The sequence below is a fragment of the Grammomys surdaster genome, unplaced genomic scaffold, assembly GCF_004785775.1.
Source record: "Grammomys surdaster isolate TR1022 unplaced genomic scaffold, NIH_TR_1.0 125849, whole genome shotgun sequence".
Classification (NCBI taxonomy): Eukaryota; Metazoa; Chordata; class Mammalia; order Rodentia; family Muridae; genus Grammomys; species Grammomys surdaster.
This window is the reverse complement of record NW_021620675.1, coordinates 2,394,084-2,412,116: the sequence shown is the minus strand read 5'-3', so window position 1 is coordinate 2,412,116 and position 18,033 is coordinate 2,394,084. Positions and strand designations below refer to the sequence as shown.

At 44.3% G+C, this 18,033-nt stretch overlaps 1 protein-coding gene across 2 annotated transcripts; it reads left to right on the top strand.

Moving 5' to 3' along the window:
- The first annotated feature begins 5,316 nt into the window (after window positions 1-5,316).
- Vps72 (vacuolar protein sorting 72 homolog) lies at window positions 5,317-17,765 on the top strand. Of its 2 annotated transcripts, none has more exons than XM_028789729.1 (6): window positions 5,317-5,523; window positions 12,249-12,401; window positions 12,687-12,801; window positions 14,265-14,441; window positions 16,003-16,147; window positions 17,206-17,765. In XM_028789729.1, exons 1-6 carry the CDS (start codon window positions 5,407-5,409, stop codon window positions 17,591-17,593), a joined length of 1,095 nt encoding a protein of 364 aa, XP_028645562.1. In that variant the 5' UTR covers window positions 5,317-5,406; the 3' UTR covers window positions 17,594-17,765. The 2 variants fall into 2 exon arrangements, with proteins under 2 accessions (XP_028645562.1, XP_028645563.1); XM_028789730.1 differs by having other exon boundaries at window positions 17,164-17,646.
- Window positions 17,766-18,033: the final 268 nt, after the last annotated feature.

Here is an 18,033-nt window from a genome sequence, read left to right as displayed (position 1 = left end):
TTTTTACAAGTCAAGAATGTAAACTATACCTAGGACAGATTAAGTTCCCCAAATATATCTCCTAAATATATGAATGGATGAAGGTGAGATTCAGAAAGTGGAACTAAAGGTTGGAACTAAGATGTCATGGAGCCAAGAATGGTAGGTAGCCGATGCCTTTAATCCCAGAATTTAGGAGGTAGAGGCAGGCTGTTTTTGTAAGTTCAAGGCCAGTGTGGTCTACCTAACCAGTTCCAGGACAACCAAAGTTACATGGTGAGACCTTGTCTTAAAGTAGTAATAATAATAATAATAATAATAATAAAATTATTTTTAAACATTTGGGTGTGGTGGCACATGCCCGAGGTTCCAGCTTCTCAGATAGTTAAGATCCTTTAACTTGTTCCCTTGAGTTCCCTCCCCTTTTTCTTCCAAAAAAAAACTTGATTTCCAGAAGAGCCTGAGCAATAGGCAAAATAGCATGCCTTTATCTCAGGGATAAATGTGACCAAAAGGAGAGCTTGGAATGTTTAGGAAGCAGGTCTCCTTCTCCCTCCAAGTCTCTCTGCCCCAGCTCTTACTCAGTCTCGAGGTGTGTTCTGAGTCATGGGGCTACTCTTCCCTAGTAACATTCCTAGCATAGCAGAACTGGAGTGACTGGGCAAGGCGTGGGAGCAGGGGCAGAGCAGAATGCTTTGGCTTGGTGCTCCTGAGGAAATGGCAAAGGGAGTTCACCAATACATACTTTAAGAAGGGAGGCAATCTGATGACCTCAAAGCCACCCATTCAATCTTCAGTGCATATAAGTATGCTTTATCAAAGCACCTTTGGGGGATAGGGGTATAACTCAGTATTAGAGAACTTGTCTATCTGATACAAGACCCTGAATTTAATCCTTGGCATTAGGAAAAAAAAACAGAAACAAAGACAAAAACAAAAAACAGTAAAAGAATGAGTACCTTATTCATTCAGTTAGTCTTCCATTAATTACCTAACCCCAGCTTATTCCAGGCACTCACATTTTTAGTATAGACAGATACAATCCTTGGCCTCACTTGGGATGTACCTTAGTAGTAGAATGCTTTCCTAGAGTTCCCGAGACCTTGGGTTCAATTCCCAGCAATAAGGGGAAACACACACACACACCCCAAAAGAAAAAAAATCTTCCCTCAACCTAGTTACATGAAACACCAAACCAGACCAGTTCATGAGACTGGCAAGCTTGGCATACATACAGACCCTATCTCAAAATACAAAACTCAATAGATCGAGGTGCTTGCCATCAAGCCTGATGATCTGACTTTGACCCTCAGATTCCAAATAGTAAGAGTGGAGAGCCAGCTCCTGCACATTTGTCTTCTGACCTCCACATCAGCGCAGTGGTACATGCTCACGCATATGAACACAAACATGTAGGGTTGTTTTTTTTAAAGATTTATTTATCTATTTTATGTATATGAGTATACTGTACCTGCCTTCAGACACACCAGAAGAGGACATCAGATCCCATTACAGATGGTTGTGAGCACCATATGGTTGCTGAGAATTGAATCAGGACCTCCAGAATAGCAATCAGTGCTCTTAACTGCTGCTATCTCTCCAGCCTCTGTAATAAAAAAATTTAAATATATTCTTAAAAAAGAATCAGCCGGGCAGTGGTGGCACACACCTTTAGTCCCAGCACTTGGGAGGCAGAGGCAGGCAGATTTCTGGGTTCGAGGCCAGCCTGGTCTGCAGAGTGAGTTCCAGGACAGCCAGGGCTACACAGAGAAACCCTGTCTCGAAAAACAAACAAACAAAAAACAAAAACAAAAACAAAAAAACAAAAAAAAACAAAAAAAAAGAAAGAAAAGAAAAAAAAAGAATCAAAAATGGTATCATACACCTATAAGTTCAGGAGTTAGGAGACAGAAGCAGAATGATCAGGAGTTTAAGGCCTGCCTCAGCAGCATGGGGATTTAGAGGGCAGCTGGGATTACATGAGGCCCTGTTTTAAGAAAACAAATACAGCCAGGCGGTGGTGGCCTTTAACCCCAACAGAGGCAGGTGATCTCTGAGTTAGAGGCAAGACTGGTCTACACAGTGACCAGTCTTAGGAGATCCCGGAGAGCCAGACCTACAAAGTGAGACCTTGTCCCAAACAAACAAACAAAACAAAAAACAAAAAAACCCAATCACAAACAAATTAGGACAGGCCCTTAAATCATTGGGATAAAAGTAATATGTATTAGCATAGAACATGTCTGAGTGCTGTGTTTCACATCTGTATTTTCAGAAGAAACAATGAGAATGAAAGTTGACTGTCTTGACAACACAGACTATTTGAATTTGGAACTATTTCAGAGACTCTGGGAGATATCATTTCCATGGTTACAGAAGCTGAGTTTGGAAAGAGGAGTAGGTGTTTGGGAAGACTTCACTGTCCTATAAAATTAAACATTTGTCAGACAGAGAGAAACACAATGCTAAGGTGAAGGGAAAACCTTGAACTGGGCAGAGACTGGAGCGGTTGAAGAGTGACACTCAAATAGGATGGTCTGCAAGGGGTGCGCTGCAGAGACAGAGAGACAACACCGGAAGGACCTAGAAAAGAGCTTCCTATTCTTCCCTACCTGAGACCCTTCATACAGTTCCTCATGTTGTGGTGATCCCCAGTCATAAGATTATTTTCATTGCTAATTCATAACTGCAATTTTGCTACTGTTGTGAATGTTAATGTAAATATCTATTTCCCAATGGTTTTAGGAGCCCCCTGTGAAAGGGTCATTGGACCCTTTAATGGTGTCACAACCTAAAGCTTGAGAACCGCTGACCTAGAAGATCATGCTAATGATCATTTCCTACTAGCGTTTACTCTGAACTTACTAAATGCTGTGCTAAGCAGTTTACAAGGATTATATCCCTTCAGCTCAACCATCTTAAACATGTAAAAAGCATATCTCGTTTTACAGTCAAAAAATGTGAGATTCAGAAATATAAAGCTACTTGTACAAGGTCACACTGCTGAAAGACTTTCAAGCTAAGTCTAGGGATTTGTTTTATTTTGGTTTGTCCAGATCTTCCAGTTCAGTCTCTCTCCCAAATACTGGGATTATAAACCTCAAATACCACACTGGGCTTTTGATATTGTTGCTGTTACTTGTGTTTGTTATTGTTGTCTTAAGACAAGGTCACACTGTAGTCCTGGTTGGCCTGGAACTTGTTGTGTAGACCAAGACCAAGCTAGACTCTAACTTGTAGAGATTCTTGGCCTCTGAGGTGTGGGATGCTAGGCTAAGTACTTAGTTGCTTGTGTGTGGGTTTTATTTGTTAGTTTGGGTTTTTTGGTTTTTGTTTTTTTTTTTTTTTTTTTTTTTTTTTTTTTTTTTTTTTTTTTTTTTTGAGACAAGAGCTTTCTACATGGCTGAAGCTGCCCTGAAACTTCCTATGGTAACCCAGGCTGGCCATGAATTGTCATACTCTTGACTCAGACATCCAAGTGCTTAGGGTTATGGGTATCTGCTACAACCTCTGTTTTTAAAGTTCTAGGGTTTTGTTTTGTTTTTCAGGATTGGGTTTGTCTATGAAACTCTGGTTGTTCTGGAATGCACTTGGTAGACTAGGCTGTCCTTAAACTCAGAGTTCCACCTGCTTCTGCCTTCTGAATGCTAGGATTAAAGACATTCACCATCACCTGCTATTGTAAGGTTCTGTTCTTAATCAAAATAATGTTGAGTTTTGTTTGTTTGTTTGTTTGTTTGTGGCATTCTCGGGATAGAATCTAGGGGCATGTTTGGTTTTGGACAGGGACAAAGGACTGAGGTAGAAATTTTACATATCAAAGCAGACCTGGTCTCCAGGTTCTCTCAGCATCCCTTAATCCCTACCTGGCCTACTATGGCCCTAACCTTGAACTTTCCAGTTAAGGGGCTGGGCTGCTCTTCCTCCAGAAGCTCTTCCATATATAATGTAGACATTTTGGTCTGTCTCTTGGTTTTTCGAGACAGGGTTTCTCTGTGTAGCCTGGGCTGTCCTGGAACTCACTCTGTAGACCAGGCTGGCCTCGAACTCAGAAATCCTCCTGCCTCTGCCTCCCAAGTGCTGGGATTAAAGGCGTGCACCACCACCGCCCGGCCTTCTCCTTCTTTTTGCCTGCACCCTTACTTTCTATCTCCTTGCCCTTCTTCTCTTCCAATAGCGACTCCCCTGGCCTCAATCTTTGGGGCCAGTGAACTTGCCTAAAAGCAGCTTCCCAATAAATCTGCCTTTAATATAATCTAACTTGGCTTGAGTAGAACCATTTCACCTGTAGAGAAATAACTTATCAGGGCACATGACGCTTAACAAGCACACCTCCACTGTGCTATACCCCCAGACTCCATTTTACTTTTTAAAATTTGAAACAGAATTCTGTTACATTACCTAGACAGGTCTTGAAATTGTGATTCTCCCGTCCCGTCCCGTAGCTGCTAAGAGTACAGGTCTGCGGGCAGGCGGTGGTGGCGCACGCCTTTAATCCCAGCACTTGGGAGGCAGAGGCAGGCGGATTTCTGGGTTCGAGGCCAACCTGGTCTACAGAGTGAGTTCCAGGACAGCCAGGGATACACAGAGAAACCCTGTCTCGAAAAACCACACACACACACACACACACACACACACACACACACACACACACACACACAAAGTACAGGTCTGACAGCCACTGGGGTTTTAGAGGAGGGGAGCGAAAAAGTCAGGATTTTTTTGTTCTGTTTTAAAGACTTATGTACGTATGTATGTATGTATGTATGTATGTATGTATGTATGTATGTATGTGAGTATACTGTCACTTTCTTCAGACACACCAGAAGAGGGCCTCGGATCCCATTGCAGATGACTGGGAGCCACCATTGGATGGGAATTGAACTCAGGACCCCTGGAAGAGCAGTCAGTGCTCTTAATCGCTGAGCCATCTCTCCAGCCCCCAAACCAGGATTTTTTGAAAGGCTTCTAGCAGTATTGAAAAACAAGTGGGAGTGGAGAGGGGAAAGGAGTTTGCTATGAGGCAGGCCTACTGGGCACACACCTTTAATTCCAGCACTGGGAGGCAAAGGCGGGAAGATCTCTATGAATTCTAGGGCAGCTTGCTTTACATAGATAGCTCCGGGCCAGCTAGGACTGTAAAGAGAGAACCTGTCTATAGAAAAAAAAAATGTAGGTAAGGAGGAACCTTGGTACAGTTCCCTAGGCGCTCAGAGTGGCCACAGCCACGGGCCACAGTAGAGAAGACTTAAGAGGGAGGAAAAAAAAAAAAAAAACTAGGACCGCTCGACGTTCGGCTGCTTTTGCTTGTAGACGCTGGACTCCGTCATTGGCAGTCGCCCGCAGGTAATAGTGTCGAGTGCCGATCTGCCAGAACCCGGAGCTGGGCAAGGGGCTGCTGGCGGCGGCGCAGTCTCTGTAAGCGGTATGAGTTTGGCTGGAGGCCGGGCCCCAAGGAAAACCGCCGGGAACCGGCTTTCTGGGCTCCTGGAAGCAGAGGAGGAAGATGAGTTCTACCAGACAACGTACGGGGGTTTCACCGAGGCAAGTGCCGGGCCCAGGAAGAGGGAAAAAGGGAGGCGAGGAGAAAGGGAAAACCCTGGACAAAGAGGAAGGGGGCGGGGATTGAGAAAGGCTCTGAAAGAGACGCTCCTGGCGGAGTTTGGCGGCGCGCGGGGGGGGCGGGGGGGGTGGGGGGGGGGGGGGCGGGGGGGTGTGTGTGTGTGTGTGTGTGTGTGTGTGTGTGTGTCTGTCTGTCTGTCTGTCTGTCTGTCTGTCGGCTTTGCAATTTTCTTGTCCTGCTGTCGAGTTATTTACAAAAAGGAACTGGTTCAGAAACAAACTTAATTAGCATACTCTTTTTTCCAGCTTTCAAATCACAGTGTACTGTATTCTTAGATGACCCTTTATTGATTGTCCTAAGAGAATCCCCATTTATTTCCATCATAGAAACAAAATTTCAGTTTGCAGTTAGATTTGGTTTAGTTCTCATTTTCTAGTTGGTTTTAAGGTCTGTAACAGAGTTCGATTTTTTTACGTACAGGGCTGACACTTGGCTAAATTTTTATTAATAGAAGCTGTTCGTTGATTGAATATATGATGCACACCCACATCGGCATACTATATATAATTAGTAGGTTGTGGTGGAATCCTTGGAAACATTAAAAACTTCCCTGAGGCTGGGACTATAGTTTGCAGCTCAGTGGTAGATGAGTTGCCTAGAAAATGAGTCCTAGATCCTGGGTTGCCGGCCCCTGGCAATAAATAAAAGCAAGCCCTACCGTGTGTGGCAACTGTCTGCTATCACAGTCAACTTAGATACTGTGTGGGAAAGACTTAAATTCAAGATAACAGATGAGGGGTTTGTGTTTTGTTTTTTTAAAATTGTATTATGTTTATGTGCTTGCATATGAAGGTCAGACGGCAGCTTGCAGGAGTTCAGTCTCTCTGTCGATCATAGGAGCACAAGGAAGGGAGCGCAGGTCGTCAGGTCATACAGCAACCTCCTTTACCCACTGAGCCATCTTGAAGACCCCAGAGTTGTTAAGGACAGGCAGTCCTGGGGAAATAACATTTAAACAGAGGACAGTTATAAAGAGCAGACTTTGGTTGGATGAAGAGTCAGGGCGGAGAAAGGCTCAGTTGGAAAGGCACTGAGGTCCTGGTGTGAAACCTAAAAGTCTGGTTTTAGGGTTGCTATGGCTGGAGGATACAGGTCTGAGCTGGATTTGGTTTTGTTCTTTGAGATAGAGTTTCTCTACATAGCCCTGACTGTCTGAGAACTCACTATGTAGATCAGTCTGGCCTCACAGAGATCAACTTGCTTCTGCCACCATGCCCATCTTCTTTGCCTCCCAAGTGCCTCTACCCCTGGCCTTATATAGAGTTTGTTTGTTCGCTTGCTTTTATTTTAATTTATTTTTTAGATTTATTTATTTTTATGTGTGTTGATGTTGGCTGCATGTATGTCTGTGTGGGGGTGCCAGAGCCTCTGGGACTGGAGTTACAGACAGTGGTGAGTTGCCATGTGGGTGTTGAGAATTTGAACCTAGGTCCTCTGGAAGAATGGACAGTGTTCTTAACCACTGAGCAGTCTCACTAGCCCCCCTTATATAGTTTTTAAAGAGGGTTGCTACACGTAGTCTCAGAGCTTAGGTAGCCCTTCTGCCTCAGACTCCTGAGTCCTGGCACTGTAGGTACTTGTCACTACCCTTGGACTCCCCCTCTCACCTTCCAGTCAGATTTTGCAGGCCATAGTGAAACAGTATTAAGCAGTTTGACTTCTCATCTAAAGGTCTAAAATGAAGCATCGAAGTTTCATCATTAAATTTTTGGTTAAAAAGATTTTTTTATGCTGGGCAGTGGTGTTGCACGCCTTTAATCCCAGCACGTGGGAGGCAGAGACAGGCGGATTTCTGAGTTTGAGGCCAGCCTGGTCTACAGAGTGAGTTCCAGGACAGCCAGGGCTACACAGAGAAACCCTGTCTCAAAAAACCAAAAAAAAAAAAAAAAGATTTCTTTAGTGCTGGTAATCTCGGGGAGGTGGCACAGGAGATGATGACCTCTGGTTCTAGGCCACATGGTCTATGTTTCCAGTTCTCCTAACTCAGCCTTACAGACAAACAAACCCTAATGAGAAAAGCCTAAAGAAGGGAAGGGAAATACGACCAGGGGCTGGGCTGGGGAGGACACTGGTGTTCAGGGTTGATGTGCTTAGTGCAGCTGGAGGTTCCAGCTCCTGGCACCATGGGATGGAGGTGGATATGAGACAGTGTTAAGTAAGATTGAAGGGAAGTCTTTGAAAAAAGAGTAGACAGAACTTTATGACTAACTAGGGGCCACTATGTACACAGCTTTAATAAACTAGTTTAAAATAGATCTCTCTCATCCTTCCTCCAAGATTCACTTCCTATTCCTGTCATTTTATGAGTTGTTATTTAATTCGTGTACCTCGTGCTCTTAGAAATGATATTTAAGAAGGCTGACAATGGAAACAAAAATTAGGAACAGTAAAAATAGAAAATGAGCAGAACAAAATATATTGTATTAATGTATGAAATTTTCAAAGAATAAATAAAATTACATATATAATTTTTTTTGTTTGTTTTTGTTTTTCGAGACAGGGTTTCTCTGTGTAGCCCTGGCTGTCCTGGAACTCACTCTGTAGACCAGGCTGGTCTCGAACTCAGAAATCCACCTGCCTCTGCCTCCCAAGTGCTGGGATTAAAGGTGTGCGCCACCACCGCCCGGCTACATATATAATTTTAAACCACAAATAATTTTGCCAAGAATCCATGTTAACATGGAAATAGCATTTGATAGCTGTGAGTTTCCTGGTAGCCAAACTAAATTTGTTCTTTTGTAAGACTAAAGTATACAGTATATTCAAGAAAGACAAATTTATTTAGCATGAAATTCTAGAGAGAATTTCTTATTATATGAGGTCAACTAATGTAATCGGATTTGATAGATAGAGCATTCTCTTGTTGTGTGTTAAAGGACTGGAAAAGAGCCCAGTGCTATGACAGTAAATCCATAGTGCAGTAAAAACACTAAGACTGAGCAGTAACGTAGTAGGAACTTGCTCTCCCCTCTAGTGATGTGTCTTAATACCAGAGGAGAGCTGAGAGATTTAATGTGTTCTGAGTCTCTCAAAATGTTAGGTAGGAAGAATAGTGGTCATTTGTGCTGACTAGCCTAGAGTTTCAGCCATTTGTTATTTGTTTGCTTTGGCAGTATGTGTACACAATTCCATTGGTTGTGTCCCTGATTGAGGAGAGAGCATATGCTTGAGGTACTGCCCAGGCCAGTTGACTTCCCCTTCATCCAGTGACACCCCCTTCCAGGGTAGTTGCCATTGAAACTTTAACCTATATTACCTCAGGTTACATTCAGGTCTTTCTAACTCTCAATTTTCATAGCTTTCTGCAATATTCCATGGACATACCCCAACTCCTCAGTGGATCTCATTATCCATAGTAGTATTCAAATATTTTATGTCCCAGTACACATGAAGAAGGACACATTCTCTCAGCAGCTGTACCTCAACAGTGATGATCAACAGTGAGACAAGTCAGATGAGGTCATTGAGCCTCATGGCCTACATATTAAGTCATAAGTGTATTGGCTTTGACACTTAAATTTCTCCATAGAAAGCCTGGAGTAGAGAGATGGCTCAGCTGTTAAGAACACTTGCTGCTTTTACCAAGGACTTGAATTTGGTTCCTAGCACTCACATGATGGTTCACAACCATCTATAACTCTTAATTCTAAAGGATCTGATTCCCTCTTCTGACCTCCTTGAGCACACACCCACACATGCACATGCATACATGCCATCGAAACACTCATCCACAAACAGTAAATGTGTTTCTCCATTGGAAAAAGTGTAGGCTCCTTTTGAATTTTACAGGCCTAGAGAAGCATCCACTGTTGGAGGGAGGCTGTGCTGGTGCTAGAGCAGTCAGCTAACAGGCTGACTTTAGTGTTTGCCATTTATGGTGGAGAGTTCATGTGCCACGCCTATATGTGAAAGTCAAGGGACAACTTGAAGGAGTTGTTCTCTTCTACCAGGTGGGTTCTGGGATCAGGTGGCAAGTTTCACTGCTGAGCCTTTTCACCGGCACTTTTATGGCTTCTTGGCAGGAAAAGGCTCTCTGTGCTTGGGTCTAAATCCTTACTCCTTAAATACACTGTGTGTGTACATGTCTGCCTTTTCACCTACCTGTATTTCACTCTTCCTTCTTGGCTGTTTTGAACAATACCTGTATATGAAATCAAGCCTCATCTCTTTTTTGTCCTTCAGAGTGATGCAGCAGGTTCAGCAAACTGCACTTAGCTCAGATCTGGCCCACTACCTGTGTTAATGCAGCACTATATCATTTCCCTGCTGGGCATGGTAGCAGGCCTGTAATCCTAGCCCTTGGAAAGTAGACACAAGAGGATCAAGAGATCAGAGTCGTCCTTGGCTACATAGAGTTTGAAGATAGCTTGGGTGAAATCTGTTTTTATTAAAACAAAACAAAGGGCTACAGAGATGGCTCAATGGTTAAGAGCATTACTGCTCTTTCAGAGGACCTGAGTTCAGTCCCCAGCCCCCATGTCAGTCTGCTCACAACAGCCTTTAATTCCAGGATGAGATCTGAACTCCAGAGAGATCTACACTTACTTAGCACATATACACACATGTGTTGCTGGTAATATTTAATAAACGGTGCCCGGACCAGATTGTTCCCAGACAGCTGCCATTTTCCTATGGCTCCGGCTATCTTGAAGCACCAGCCCTGGCACCAACGAGATGGCAGAGCCAAACCCCCACACTGTCTCCACAAAGCTCAACTGAACCCCAGACAATACCCGCCATGGCCACAGTACCTGGTAGAATGAAGACTCTTAATGCTTAAAGATTATCCAATATTTATATATTTGAAAATGATCAATTAACAGGATGCTCACACCATTAGAATTGTAAACCCAATTACCTAACCTTGATATCAATAACTACCATAGACTGTTAGAGACACTCGGACATCTGCTGCCATCTTCTCTCCACTCCCCCTTCCACTCCTCTCCTTCCTCTCCTTCTCTCCTCCTGACTCCTCACTCCGCCTACCTCTCATACAGTCCAATCACTGAGCTTTATGCAAATATAGTGGGAAAATATCCTACTACACACATGCATGTGTCCACACTTGCACACACGTAAGCACACACATACATGCACATACATATAAGTAAAATAAAAATTCTAAAGAAAAGAGTTTCTGTTCCTTTGGCTTTTTATAAAGGAGTAATGTCTAAAGCTTACACCTATTAGCTAGATATTCTGATTTTTTTTTTCTGCTGTTTTTGAGACAGGTCTTTCTGCATACATAGCCTTGGCTGTCCTAGAATTTACTGTGTAGACCAGGTTGGCTTTACAGAGATCCACCTGCCTCTGCCTCCCAAGTGCTGGGATTAAAGGTACCTACCACTATTTCCAGCTTGCAACTGTTTTTTTTTTTTTTTTTTAAACACTAGTAGAGATTGAACCCAAGGTTAAACTATAGCTCCAGTCAAGACTAGCCCAGACTGGCCTCAGACTCATGATCCTTCCTGGAATGTGCCACCTCATTTATCTGTCTTGTTTTTATTTATGTGAGTTTTTTTTTAATTTAGTTTTGCTTTATGTATATGGATGTTTTACTTATGATGATATGTGCACCAAATGCATGCATTGCTTATGGATATCAGAATAGGGTATGATCCCCTGGAACTGGAGTTTTAGCTGGTTGTCAACAGCCATGTGGGTGTCTAGAACTGAGCCCAGGGTTTCCAAAATTGCAGCAAGTGCCATCTCTCTAGCCCCAGTTCCTGTGTTTTTATTACAGGGTTTCATGTTCTTCCAACTGGCCTCAAACTGGCAACATAGCCAGAGATGACTTTGAACAATTTTTTATTGTTGTTTTTAATGTATTGTTTATTTTTATTTTATGTGCTTTGGTGTAAGTCTGTATGAGCGTGTCCAAACCTGAGTCCTCTGGTAGAACAGCTCTTAACCCCTGAGCCATCTCCAGCTCCAGTGACTTTGAACTTGTGACCCTCCTGTTTCTACCGTCTTAGCACTGGGATTGTAGTGTTACAACGCTACACCCACTTAATTCCGTGTTGGAGATTGAAGCCAGGGCCTAAACCGTGCTAGATAAGCATTGTACCCACTGAGCTATAGCCTCAGCCCTTATTTAGGTTTGTGGGAACAGCATCTCTTATAACCTCTAGTTAGCCAAGGAATTTGATATATATTTCCCTGTGTTACAAGTTACTTATTTGGTTGGGATTTTTTTCCTTTCTAAGTAGAGTCTCACTGTAGCTTATGCTGTCCTAGACCTCACTGTATAACCTGGGCTCCCCTCAAATTCACTGCAATCTTCTTGCTAGGCCTCCTGAGTGCTGAATTATAGTCATGAATTGTCATGACTCATGGTTCAGCTACAACTTTTCATCACAATGAAGAATCTGTCAGTAAATGAGGACAAACCACATTTAGATCCTTTAGATCCCAGTAATTGACATGGAGTGTTATAGACGACATAGGTCAGTCTCCAGTAACACGGGAAGACAGCGGTACCAGGCTAAGAACCAGCAACTGGAAGGGCTTTGTCTGTGGGGAATGAAGAGCCAAATAGGAAAGAATTGGATGGTCCTTATCAGGGGAGTGAATTAACCATGTCCTCCTCAAGGAACATTAACCGTGCCGTGGCCAGCCAGTTCTCACCTCCCTGCATCCTCAGGAGTCTGGAGATGACGAGTATCAAGGAGACCAGTCTGATACAGAGGATGAGGTAGACTCTGACTTTGACATTGATGAAGGAGATGAACCATCCAGTGATGGAGAAGCAGAAGAGCCAAGAAGGAAGCGCAGAGTCGTCACCAAAGCCTATAAGGTACAGAGAACCCTGGTTTCCATGGACCTTTTTCATTGTTTTTCTCTCAGGGTGGGGTGGAGGTGGAGTTTGTTTATTTGAAATAATGTCTTGCTGTGTAGATCAGGCTGGCCTCAGAGGAAAGGTGTGCAGCCTGCCTCTGCCCCCGAGTGTTGGGGTTAAAGCCCAGCTTTGTCTTAGTTGTGTCTTCCTCCTCCTTGTGCTCAGTGCTAGTTTCCTCTGCTACAGTCCTCACCTTTACCCTTATCTCTTGTTTTCTGGTGTCTGTTTCTCACTTGTCCCCAGGAGCCTCTAAAGAGCTTGAGGCCTCGCAAGGTCAGCACTCCAGCAAGCAGCTCCCAGAAGGCCAGAGAGGAGAAGACGCTGCTGCCACTGGAGCTACAGGACGATGGCTCTGACAGTGAGTTTACATCTGCTGACACAATTTAAATGCAATGATTAAATGTTCTGCATGAGGTTTACTGAGGCTGATAACTATCGATTTGTAAAGAGAGTCCTTCTGTGTGTGTGTCTGCCTGTCTGCTGGAGTGTATGTGCACTTGTATGTGCAGATGCACACAGAGGCAGAAGAGTTAGAGTTATAGGCGTGTTCCCTGTGTACCATGCATGCCACTCTGAGCTCCATGGTAATGAGTGCTCAGAAAACACTTAACATCACTCAGCCAGCTCTTCGGCCCCAGAAAACCCTTATTCTTAGAAATATTCCTGGGCCAGATGATTCAGGCCTGTAAACAATTATTCAGAAGGCTGCCAGCAGGAGAATCACAAGTTCAAGACCAACCTGTGCTACACAGCAAGTTAAAGCCGGCCCCAACGACTTAGTGAGACTGTCTAAAAATAAAAACATGAGGGCCAACATCTCAGCAGGTAAGGATGTTGTTTGCCAAGCCTGAATTTTGTTCCCAAGACCCACATGGTGTAGGGAGAGAAACAACTTCTGTAAATTCTTTGATTTCCCCATGTGCTCCCCCCCAACTGTAATAAAAATATTTTAAGATATTAATAAAATATATCATGAGAAGGTCTGGGGAGGTAGCACACTAGTAGAGAACTTAATTCCCAATACCACAAAAAATAAAAATACTGAAATCTTTAAGAGACTTCTCTGTACAACTTAACTTTTTTTTTAATAGTTTAACTCAAGTCATTAAAACTGATGGTAATATACAGAACGGAATGAATGGGGTGTGGTGTTTACAGTGGATGATGTGATCAAAGGCTGTAGGCGTTACTTGTATGATTCTTGCTAAATTTATCTTTTGGTAAGCTTAAATTGTTTTAATTTTTTTGTGTGTGTGGGGGGTGGTGTTTGGTTTTTCGAGACAGGGTTTCTCTGTGTAGCCCTGGCTGTCCTGGAACTCACTCTATAGACCAGGCTGGCCTCGAACTCAGAAATCTGCCTGTCTCTGCCTCCCAAGTGCTGGGATTAAAGGCATTTGCCACCACTGCCCGGCTTAAATTTAAACAAACAAACAAACAAAACAAACAGATGAAAAAACTAGCCTGATGGTAGTGGCACATGCCTTTAATCCCAGCACTCAAGAGGCAAAGTTGAAGGGCAGCCTGGTCTACAGTGTACGTTCCAGGATGACCAGAGCTACACAGAGAAACACTGTCTTAAAACCCCTTCCACCTCCCAAATAAAGAAAAGGAAAAGAAACGAGAAATGTGCCAGCTGTGGTGGAACAGCCTCTGATCCCAGCGCTCCAGAGGCAGAGGCCCAGGCCCAAGGAGCTCTGAGTTCAAGGTCAGACTGGCCTACAGAGTGAGTTCCAGGACAGCCAGGGCTACACAGTCAGAAGAAAAGAGAAGAAAACAAAGTAGGAATGAATCAGAGCTGTCTTCCCATCTCACTTTCTGCAGGCCGCAAGTCCATGCGTCAATCCACAGCTGAGCACACACGACAGACGTTCCTTCGGGTTCAAGAGAGGCAAGGACAGTCCCGCAGGCGGAAGGGTCCACACTGTGAGCGACCACTAACCCAGGAAGAGCTGCTCAGGGAGGCCAAGATCACTGAAGAGCTCAACTTACGTTCACTTGGTCAGTCTGGTTTGGGGAAAGTAGATGCAGACACTGAGGTGCGTGAGAAAAGCTAAAACTGGAGGATCAGAGAACTGGGGAAACGGAGATTTGAAGCAAAATAATTAGAAAGTTTGTACTTTATATTCCCAGCACTGGGGAGTTCAAAGGTAGCCTGATCTAGTGCCTTACCAGTTCCTGTCTAGAAAACAAACACACAAAAAGAAGAAATGAGTGTGTAATAGGAGAGGGGACCATGCGATTAAGAGTGTCTTAAGTAGCTAGTCATGGTGGCTCATACTTTTAATCCCTGCCCCCAGGAGACAGAGACGGGCAGATCTATGGCTTCAGGACAGCCAGAACTACACAGAGAAATCCTTCTCTGGAGTTTTGGTGGGGTTGTGTTTATGGGGAGGGATGTCAGCTTGATTGAGATCCAGTTGGTGTAAAATAACAACTGTGTGGTTGGCTGGTTTTTCGTTTTTTGACAGAAAGCCATATATCAAATATAGGCCAGGCATGGTGGTGGAGATCTGTGATCTGTACAGTATATGGGAGGTAGAGGCAGCAGAATTGAATTCACAGCCAGCCTGGATTATGGGAGCGTTGACTTTAATGGGAAATGTATGAGTCAGAGAGATATTTCCAGGAGGGCTCTGGCCAGACTTGAGAGGACTGTCCACAGTACCCACATGGAGGAACAGCACAGACCTGTGGTTCATTTAGAGGTAAAGGACCAGAGATATGATCTATTTATTCACTAACAGATATGTATTGAGTCCCTGTAACATGCTAAGTGTCGCATGGTCCTGATAAAGCGTGGCTAATGTGAATTACTGCTGCCCTTCATGAGGCAACAGCTATACCAACAATGAACTGACAGTGTGCCACAGGATCTAGCAAGGAACACGGTGTAGCCAGCCATGTAGCTAAAGGGTTACAGAGAAATGCCTGAAAAGAAGAGTCGCTTAGTTTTTGTTGTCCTTTTAGAATGCAGACTTGGGCTGGAAAGATGGCTCAGATGTCCTTCCAGAGGTCCTAAGTTCAATTCCCAGATACCACATGGTGGCTCACAACCATCTATAATGAGATCTGGAGTCCTCTTCTGGCCCGCAGGCATGCATGCAGGCAGAACACTGGATACGTAATAAATAACCTTAAAAAAAAAAAGAGTGTAGACTCAGCCAGGCAGTGGTTGCACATACACCTTTAATCTCAGCACCTGACTGGCAGAGGCAGGCAGGTCTCTGAGTTCCGGGACAGCTAAAGACACACAAAGAATCCCTGTCTCAAAAAAACAAAAAAGAAAAAAAAAACAAAATCCCAGGACAGAGCCCAGAGAGGTGTGACAGCTTAGCATGTAAAGCCACTTGGTGACAGCCTGGTTGTCCTGAGTTTAATTCCTGGTGTCCACAGGATAGAAGCAGAACTGACTCCAGCACACTGTCCTATGACCTCTCCACACATGTGCTCATGTGCATACACTCTTGTAAATACATATGTGTAATTTAAAGAGATTACAGGCCAGGGTGTGGGAAAAGGAAAACTGACCATTCTGTCATTTCTCCCGTTTATCCTAAAGAGACCTATGAAAGGCTTGAGGCTGACAAAAAGAAGCAGGTTCACAAGAAGCGGAAGTGCCCTGGGCCAATAATCACCTACCATTCAGTGACAGTGCCACTTGTTGGGGAGCCTGGTCCCAAGGAGGAGAATGTGGATGTGGAAGGGTGAGTGAACCCCATGTCCCTGGCTTCTCTTAGAGCTCACTTACGTCACTGCACATCCGACCTCAGCTCATTCCTTCCTTGTGCTGCTAGCACAAATTCAGTAGGGGGTAAGGGTGATTAAAGAAAAGACAAGACAGAAGACACAGGACAAGAGAGAGATTTGGGAGGACTGTCAGTGAGTACTGTAGTAGTACCAAGTTTAATGAGTCTAGCCTTCTATACCCCATAGTATCTCAGGATATAAAACTGACAAGCTCGTAGAAACAGTTGTTGCCATTTATATAGGATATCTGTCCTCATCCGGAGGCCTCCCTGTTCCTTCCCCAAGGTTCATAGAATATTTACTCCCGAGCCTTCAGCCTTAAGTACTTCTCCTCCTCACGGTTATGTAGCAGGCAGGAAGTCTGGCAGCAGACCCTGACCTGCCTTGACTCTGCCTGGCAGGCAGACTTTTACTCTACTTCAGAGAAGCAGACGAATGGCTCCTGACACTTCCTGTTGTTTTGTTTTCTTGAGCTGGTCTCACTCTGTAGCTCTGGCTGGCCTAGAACTCATTATGTAGCTCAGGCTAGTCCCAGATTCATGATCTGCCTGTCTCTTCCTCCTTAGTATTAGGATCACAAATGTGAATCATCATGCCCAACTTTTATTTTATTTTATTTTATTTTATTTTATTTTATTTTAATGTGTATCAGTGTTTTGCTTGCATATATGTCTGGCCTGGTACCCATTGAAGCCAGAAGAGGGTAACATATTCCTTCGAACTGGAGTTCCAGATGGTTGTGAGCCACTGTTTGGGTACTAGGACTCAAACCTATATCCTCTGGGAGAGTAGCCCAGCTCTTAACTGCTGAGCCATCTTTCCAGCCCCATGGCCAGTTTTTTTGTTGTTAAAACAGGTACTCAATCTGTCTCCAGTGGCTTGTAACTCAGAAATCATCTTCCCTTGGCCTCTTAAATACTGAGGTTACAGGGGTGAGCTACCACACCCAGCCTGCCTCTTCCTTTGTGTCTAGAGCCTTTTCCTCAGCCTTTGTGATTTTCCTCTTTGTCCTCAGCCTTGATCCTGCTCCTACAGCCTCTGCATTGACTCCACTAGCTGGGACTGGAGCTGCCGCCCCGCCCGCTCACTGCTCACGCACCTTCATCACATTCAGTGATGATGCAACGTTTGAAGAGTGGTTCCCTCAGGGGCGACCCCCAAAAGTCCCTGTTCGGGAGGTCTGCCCAGTGACCCACCGTCCAGCTTTGTACCGGGACCCTGTTACAGACATACCCTATGCCACTGCTAGAGCCTTCAAGATCATCCGAGAGGCGTACAAGAAGTACATCACTGCCCATGGACTTCCACCCACTGCCTCTGCACTGGGCCCCGGGCCCCCACCCCCCGAGCCACTCCCTGGCTCTGGACCCCGAGCCTTGCGTCAGAAGATTGTCATCAAATAGACACCTGACCCCTAGACAGCCCCTTTTCTGACCCGGCTCCCCCCCCCCCCCCCGCCCCCGCTTCTGATCTCTGTCCTTGCTGACCTCGCCACTGTTTTTCCTTAATTCCTCCCTAGTTCATTCTGTTGGCTTGAGCTATTTTTTTTTTAATCTAATAAAATGGTAAAATCCTTTTTGTCTGATGTGTAAGGTTGGGGCAAGATATATTTATGAATGTGTGTGTTTGTGTATTTGGACTGATTTGGGTTTTGTGCTAGGATTGAACACATGCCCTTGTTTATGCTGGACATGTGACCCACTGCTAAAATAACCCTTCAACCTTGCTTGCTTGCTTTCCCTTTCCCTCTTTTCTTTTTTCTTTTCTCTTCCTTCCTTCCTCTTTCTTTCTTTTTCGAGACAGGGATCTCTACACAGCCCAGACGGACCTCAAGTAAGATCTC